Below are 8795 nucleotides of genomic sequence, written 5' to 3'. Positions count from 1 at the left end.
ACACTTTAATCAAATCAGAAACATAGAACTGAGCCTGACAAGTTGTCAGTCTGAGTTGTCCTAAATTGGCCAGCATGCAGAGGATAAACCCTTTTGATTTGCAATACAACTTTAGGTTTTTGCCCCATGAGTGAAAAGGATCTAACAATAGCAAAGTAGTTTCTCCTTTTTTCATTCATCTAACATTTTTTTCTGGTGTATAAGTGTGACAACCTCACAAAGGCTTCTACTGCGGCTACAGACTATATGTCTTGTTTATGTCATCTATCTCAGTCCAATTCTGACTGGGTACTGTGAGGTGCCTTTAGTGGAAGTTTTTAACCCAATGCCTACAGCCACATGAATGCATCTGATTTCAGCCTGTCAGGCCGGATATAATCAGATCCTTGTATTGTTGGGAGGTTCCTCCATCCACTGAGCTGATCAGTTTGGACCTGTTACTGAATGTACCAGGTAGGAGTCACTTCCTAACACTGAGTATGGTCATCTGTAGACACTCCTCCTTCAGAGCCACCAGTTCTGTCTTGTAGCTGCCTGTTTTGCCTCCATCAGCATAAACACATGGCTGTTTCTTTGCAGACAGCGGCGTTTCCATTGTCACTGAGCCAGCGTTGAGTATGTCGCCGTGCGATGGTGAGGAAGAAGAACCCCTTTGGCAGGCTACAGACAGTAATGCTGAGAGGGCTCGGCCAACATCATGCCTAGCCCCCTCATTGACGAAACAGTACAAAATGGGATCAGCAACACAGTTGAGGCTTGTCAGCGCCAACGAAACATGGTATGCTGCAAACAAGCTCTCCTCTGATCCACAGTCACATGGTTGCCTTAGAAACATGACACTCCGTACAAGGAGGAGGACGTGGTATGGTCCAAAGCAGAGCAAAACAATCAGGATCAGACTCAACGCCAGCCGCTGAATTTTGGCCTTTTCCTGGCGCTCCGTTGACACGTTGCAGCGCACTGCTGCTAGGATCCCACGGTAGGCGACTAACATTGCTGTCCAGGGAGCGAGGAAGCCAAGAAATGTCCTGTACAGATTCATCCCTGCCACCCAGTCCTGCATGGGGTACTTCTCAAAGCAGAATGTGTGGTTGAAGCGATCCTGGAAGAGCTCATCGTGGAAGAGAGGAGCAGAATTGGCAATGATCTCGATGATCCAAACTATGGCACTGACCACGATAGCTGCAGGAAGTTCAGGGAAGGACAGAAACGAAGAGGAGAGAGAAAAAAAATACACATTGTATTAATTTCAATCCATCTACCATGTGTGAATACTGTACTATATTTTCAAGAAATAGGGTACTTTTGGAATTTCAGATCTTTAAACAGTCCAACACAGATTTCTTAACTTTTGATTGATTGATTGATTGATTGATGAATAATGATATTATGCATCCACCCAAGTAACTATTTATTTCATCTAACAGTAGGCCTATATACCATCTGTTTCTATCTATCTATCTATCTTTTTGAAAAAAAATAAAATGGTGTTTCAGATTTTCATTAATAAGAGTTTCTATCCAGCTTCCTTTGAAATGAAGTTAAATTTCCTGTCATGTTAGGGAAAGACAGATATGATGACGCACATCTCCTCGTGGCTCATCAAATGGAATATCTTGATCCTGTAAAAACAGGATGTGACACAGTATGTGTCAGATGTAAAAGCACTGACTGTTGCGTTTTTAGTTTGTTTAGTCACTTTTCTCTTTTATTTTAGATTAATTCATCACAGCTAATAAGACACAATCGCTTCTTTAAACAAGCTTGTCGTGTCTTTTCTATATTTCATGAAGTAACCTAATAATGCTGTGAGTAATTATCTTAGGATGTAGTCTTAAGATCATTACTCCAGTTTAAATCAAATGTATGAATGCAGTATAAATCAATTTTATAATGTAGCATCATATCTAAAGGATGCTGTTACCTAAAGTATAATCATTTGTTTTTATGTGGATTTGTTTAAAGATGGATGTTTTATATCAGACAAAAAGTTATCAGCCATCATGAACTCTACATACCTGTTTTAATTCGTCGAACCTTTGCGAAGCGCATAGGATACGCCACGGCCAGATACCTGTCCAGCGATATACAGCAGAGGAAGGCGATGCTGACGTAGATATTAGTGTAGAAGATGAAGCCGAACAGCTTGCAGCTCTCCTGACCGTGGATCCAGTCATCATGCTGCAGGAAGTAGTCTATCCACAGAGGAAGAGTGGTGATGTACAGGAGGTCAGCCACCGACAGGTTGATCAGGTAGATGCCGAGCTCGTTACGTTGGCGCACCTGTGAATTATGAAAGGACAGGCTTTCATTATTATATCGAACAGTCAGGGGGAGTCAATGAGGTGAGTATTTCCATCAGATGCACATACATTGGCTTCTTCAATGTCAACACATGGAACAAATGCAAAGTTTGTGAAAAGCTGATTACGTCTGGTCAATATGTTGTTGATGATTAGTGTCTGATACTGATGAACATTTCCTTAAAAACAAATGTGTGCCCTTGTTTTTTTTAGCAATTTAAAGATTTACAACCACAGCAGTGGCTTGTAAATGGAAATATTGTACAGCAGTTGGCCGTGACCATTGTATATCTCCCATTAAATTGTTATTTGTCAGTACTTTTGAGGCAGCTCTGTATCCCTTACAGTAATTATTATTTTTGCAATATTAGTAATTAGACAGAACCGCCTGATAAATAAGCAGCATGTCAAGTGTGTTCATGATTTGGATTCAGTTCAGGTGTTGTCATTAATTAAGTTCATGGTTCTCAGAAATACACTTATGCTGCCAATCACTGAGAGGTTGTTTGTGAACTACAATAATCATAAAATGACCCAGTGCACCTGTGCTCTGCCGGGTCATGGTGAATCTATGCGTGCACAAACTGAATGAAGAAAGTTTAAAATGGCCCTGATGCTGACATGGAAACAAAATAATAAACTAGCATTGAAATGTCACTCACTTTTAATCATGTTAGTGCTTAAAAAAATATGAGTTAGTGAACTTGCTTGAATGAAAAATCAATAACAATCCCTTCTGCTGTTGCCAAAGCAAACTGACAGTCTGTGAGAAACACTGGAAATGTTCAATGCTGAATTTCCCTGATGTGCTGGAGACTGTACAGTATGTAGCTGGCAGTGTCGGACATGTAAATGGCATCTCTTATTTCACAGAAAAAGTGCAGTTCCTTAATACTGTTGAATCATCTTTCTTGGTATTGACTTTGCAGTTTCCATTAAGCTGTTAACTGCATGCAGCACTTTACAAGTCCTGTACTGAGAGTGAAGAGGCTTCACATACTAAATTATTTACAAATTATGAATCACTTTACTTGCGTTTTGTTCAGTATGAAAGTCATTGTCTGTATAGCTCTTTTGTTTTTGTATCACCATCCATGAAATCATCAGCAGACATAGATTAAACAGGGCAGTGAAGACAGTGTTGTGTGTTTTTCTATTTTACGTGCATCACACATCACTCATACGTGTTACCATTCAGTCTGCTGCTTGTTTGAACTGTTTTGTTTTCAGTACAAAAGTAAGTCTCCACTGCTAATGAGGTTATTCTCAAAAAACACTTTTCTTAATTTGGACCAGAATTGAATCAGCTTACTGAAATGTCATCTCCATGTTGAATATGAATTTAGCTTTAGCTTTTTAATGTTGTTTAAAAAAACACAAATAACTGGAGAGCAGAAACTGAAAAAGACTGATATTGAAAGAACTGATATAAAACTGTTGCCAGATGCATTATTTATGTTATTTCTTTAAATGCCTACCTGAGTTTTTGCATTGTCTCAAATAAAAAATAAGAGCTTTCTTAAGAGATTCATTAGATAGTAAGCTTTACAAACCAAGGTATTTTGCAACTTTCAACTAAAACCTGCTATCAGAACTCCAAATTGGAAACCATCATTTTAGAGTCATACATTAATATGAGGTGTTGATGGAAGGGGGAGTGTGTGTACGTGCTGTATATGTGTGTATCCTCACCTGCATGTAGGCAGCCCACAGGGCCATGCAGTTCGTGGGAAGCCCCAGAACAATGACTATGATGTAGAGCGTGGGCTGGAAGAACTGGTCCACCTTACTGTCCACATTACAGAAGGAGATGTTGCACATGGTCTTGTGTGGAGCACTGAGTGTGTGTGTGTGCGTGTGTATGTGTGCAGGTATGTGATGTGTATTAAGCTACTCTCAGCTCTGCATGTCTCTCTGTAGTTTCACTATATCCCAGCTCCAGCAGTTTGACAGTGACATGCTGAGTCCAGCGTCCTCCTCGGCTACCACACAGCTGTCCAACGCAGAGCAACAGAAGAAAACAGAACTGTCATTTCCGGGGCATTTCATGGTTCCCTTTTCTTATAACACTGTCCTTCTCGCCCAGGGGGCTTCAGTGTGTCATAATCCTCTCTCAAACTTCAAAGCCAACTCCAATGTCCCTCAGTATGGAGAAGTAGAGGAGAAGAAAGGGAGGAGTGAGGGATAAAATGTGGTGAAATGAAAGCTGCCTTATCGACGCTGCGCCAGGCCTCCTGTGCCTGGACAGGACCTCATCAATCTTTTAGAGATTAGAGGTCTGTCAGGTCTACTGTGAGAGGGAGAGGCTGAACATCAGTGTGTGTGTGGGGGTGGGTGGGTGTGCCTCAAGGTCTTGATGACACATAAAACTCCTCAGGGATGCTTTCACTAAAACACAGGAATGACTTTGGCGAGCTTCAGCACTCTGACGCAGTTCCTGACTCTTGAATCTGCAAGAGAGAGAAAGAGAGATAGAGATATACATGAGACACAATGCTTTATGATAAAAAAAGTTAACATACAACTTTGGGTTTCAGGGTTAAACTGTCTGGAACGAGCACACCCTCAATACATACATACATACATACATTTCTTCTATTATATTGAATTGTGTTGCCTGAACATTCAGAGAAAAGTGTGAAAAAAATGGACTGACTCAGAAGTGGAATAAAGAGGCAAAGAGAGGAAGCAAGCAGGAGTTTATTTTGGTAGCACACTCGTAGAGAGACTTTCTCACAACTTTTATGATGACACAAAATATGCTGACACACAGTCCAGGGACAAAAAGACCTTGTATAGAGTACAAGCAGAGAGTCCAGGACATATGATAAACAGTATGTGAATGTGACCTGAATATTCATGTACAGCAGTGAGAGCAGGATGGGAGCTAAGTTTCTATTTCACTCCTCGACTTTTCACTTTCCACCCCAAGCTTGTCTTCTGTTTATACATCTTGGACTGCCTTGACATTTTTGCCTATCGCTGCTATGAGTTCACATGTGCTTTCAATCACATCACTTAAATATGTTCTTAAGCCCTGCGAACAGCCATCGTCCAGAGTTTATGTATATTTCAGCTTCTTTTCATTCCTCTTAGATCAAAAGTTTCTGAAATAAGTGTGAAGATTTTGAAGCCCGTAGAGCCAAGTGGACGCTACAGCTTTCACACACTTTATGATGGACATGCTTAAAGAAAGAAAATGAAATGATATCAACATTAACAAACATTGCTGTAGGGACTTAGTATGAGTTGGCTGATGACCACCATAGTTGAAAAGAAGAAGGGAAAATCACCAAATAAAAAAGAAAGAGGTCACAATTATATTCAGCTATATCATTTTATTATGTTAAAAAACTGAACATTTAAATTCCTCCAAATCGACCCCAATAGGCTGTCTTATTCATATTATCATATTAAACATTACATGCAATATCATAACATGAGGATTCCTCCTTTGAGGGGCATGAATGCTCAAATAAATAGACATGAATGTCAGTCTATTATTATTTTTTTTCATTTCAGTCTGGCTTTTAGTTATTTTGTGTGCAAAGTTAATAATCTGACCTTTAATTGTAATATGTCCTTTATATTTGATAATAGTCTCTCTGAGGACCATGAACATACCACACAAATCTTATGCCAATCCAGCCATTTGAAACCGTGCATATAAAGCTGATCATTTGTCGTGAGGATTTGTGCTAAAGAAAACTTCATGCAGTGTCCACATGGAGAGAGTTCATCCTTCTGGGAGCATGACTGTGCTCTGTAAATTTAATGGTATCATTTTACATTTGTACAAAAATTTAAATTAACCTGATGGTGGTGCTAGAGGAAGGGTCAGGAAGGTAACCAAAACCATCAACTGTGGACCATGAGTATACACAGGACATTTTAATAAAATCTTGCCCATAAGTGACAAGACTGGCTAAAATCACAAAAAAAGCTTAAAACAGAGATAATAATGCCTTTGTCTTCTGAGATTGTCACTGTGTAAGACTACACATTGCTTACATGGTTCCCACTGAAAGCAACAACAAGGAATGTTTATGATATGATAAAATGTATTTATTTGGTTGTTCATTTATGTTTATTGACACATTAATGACAGCATGATAAATGCATCACAGATCCTAAGTTGTTTGTCTTCCACTCTGACTCATTAAGATGTATTCCCAGCACCTGACGTGTGGGGTAAAGCCATTATCAGGAACTGTGACAGAGCTGACGTGGTCATTTACACAAGCTTGTAAGTAAACACACACACACAGTCACACACACGTGAAGTGCGGTCATTTCTATGGTGACCTTGCAAATAACTCTTTGTTGGGGGAAACACCCATGATATGCTTAACCAGAACTGGGTCACAACTCTACTAATCTGTTATCACACATCATCACAATGCAGACATTTGACAGTTCAAGGTTTATTTGTTCTTCACCAGAAATGTCTCAGCTGGAGATTGAAGTTAGTGTATCAACTTACAATTTCCCTAAAAAGACTTGTTTGCCTAGTTAGTATCAGCATGTTATGCCTGTGTCATGGTTTCACTGGGATAGATGTCAAGTAGAAGGTTAAGTGTCTTGTTTTTCATTCAAATCTCTTAAAATGTTTGCATTGCTGGAGTTTACATGTCAAAACAAGCCAACACTGGCTCGACGCTAGGTTTCACTGAGGAATGCTATCAAGACTAAAAAGGTGGTTTGTTTTTAACCGTTAAGAGAAGGAGCTAGGAGATAAACTACTCTGTCTTCCCTCTGGGAGTTTCAGCCGCTATAATGCTGCATTGGTACGTTCAGATTTGCCAATATATTAGATAGAATAAATTAATTCAACTCATATATTATTTAGCAACAACTTAAATTAAGAAATCTGATTTCCAATTTGAAAGTACATTAATATTAAAATTCCACTGACAAACAACTTTTAGTGTGGTCCCAAGTTCTCTACTGCTGCATTTATAATGAAAATGAATATTAAAGTAGCCCCGTTGCTGATTTGAAAATTATTTGAAAATTAAAATGTGCGTCCACTTCATTGTATAAAAATACCATTACAAGTAAAAGTCCTGCATTCACTGATTTTGCTGATTAAGGCATCAACAGTAGTTATGTTGATGACTTAACTTTCACTGTTGTGAAAGCTTTATGGCACCAATTTTGGGGATTTTCATCCTTTTGCAAGGCAGGGCAGAATAAAGGATGGAGGAAATGAAAGAAGCAAAGATATAGAGAGAAGTCAAGATGGAAGGAAAGAGGAAAATTTCAAAAGAAAGGAAGGAGGTAAGAGATGTCTTGTCTCGTACAAGTTGCGCAAACTCTTTCATAACAATTACAAACATTAGTAACTCTTGTGAAGGGATGGGGTTTGATAACAAATCAGTGAATCCAAATCTGTGTATCAAATTTGAATCCTTATCCAATCAAATTCAGTTCTGTTTTCAAGTTTTTATAAATACAACTTAAACATCTGTGAACACATTGTGTCTGCAGTTTCATCATTAGCCTAAGAATTATTCAACAAGTAGATAAAACATGAAAATGATTTGAGCAGACAAATAAATTAACTATTTGATCAAATCTATCTTGACTTTTACACACACGCACAGCTTGTGTGAGTGCAATTAACCAGAAAAAAACACTCAAAGTTGCATTTTAGCCATTACATAATTGATGTTAATTGTCTACAGCTCATATGATCTGCTGCTGGTGAAGTAAACATCTTTGTAAGCATCGTAGCTTGGTGAGTTTTGATATTTTACTAACCAGGAAATACAGCACTCCTCTAAAGTTTACTTAAGGACAGTATTTGAGTTAATGTGTTAAGCTTACTTTCCTCTTCCGACGTGACGTTTTTAACACGAGCAACTTTCTGAGAGTGAACATTTAAGTAAACAGACATCAGACACTAATCCCAGTGTTTGGCATGACATTCAGTATCTCCCCATTTCACCCTACAGTCACGGTGCTCCACTATCAAAGAGCTGGGATCACATCTGTCACCACTGAGCAACAGAGCGACCTCACTTCCTCTTTAGATAGAACAGCAGAGCTACATGCCAGTAACAAAACCTGCTGCCAATCAACCTTATCACTTACATTCTGCTCTGGGCATGTGTTGAGGGCAGGTTGTGATTCTGACTGTGTGCATTAACACGTATGGAAACCAGCCAGTTTAACCACTCTCTATCTGACAGCTGAAAGCAGAAGATGTTGGCATGTGTTGCTCAAGGGCACAATGTCAGTCTGGTTTTATTTACCAAGGCAATAAGACCAAGACAGCGTGATGTGGGTTTGCTTCACATGTGTTAACTTTATCAGCTCATCAGAAATGTGTTTTGTTCTGTTAATTAGCGTCACACGCAAACTCTCTGCTGGTGTTTGTCCTCCTGGGAGGATGGTCACGCAGTCGGATCAGTTAGCAAACAGCTGATCGGCTCCTCAGCAAACAGACAGGCAAACATTTAGCCTGTTTTTGACACGAAGGCTGTTTAA

General features: G+C 39.3%; 1 protein-coding gene across 1 annotated transcript; it reads right to left on the bottom strand.

Moving 5' to 3' along the window:
- Nucleotides 1-445: 445 nt before the first annotated feature.
- On the bottom strand, nt 446-4133 carry gpr4 (G protein-coupled receptor 4). Its single transcript, XM_062419387.1, has 3 exons — nt 3996-4133; nt 2019-2283; nt 446-1182 (listed from the first exon to the last, which is right to left on the bottom strand). Exons 1-3 carry the CDS (start codon nt 4122-4124, stop codon nt 461-463), a joined length of 1116 nt encoding a protein of 371 aa, XP_062275371.1. The 5' UTR covers nt 4125-4133; the 3' UTR covers nt 446-460.
- Between the last annotated feature and the right edge of the window lie 4662 nt (nt 4134-8795).

Source organism: Scomber scombrus, chromosome 5 (genome assembly GCF_963691925.1).
Source record: "Scomber scombrus chromosome 5, fScoSco1.1, whole genome shotgun sequence".
NCBI classification, from domain to species: Eukaryota; Metazoa; Chordata; class Actinopteri; order Scombriformes; family Scombridae; genus Scomber; species Scomber scombrus.
The sequence above is the reverse complement of the archived record's forward strand: the minus strand, read 5'-3'. Positions and strand labels throughout refer to the sequence as shown.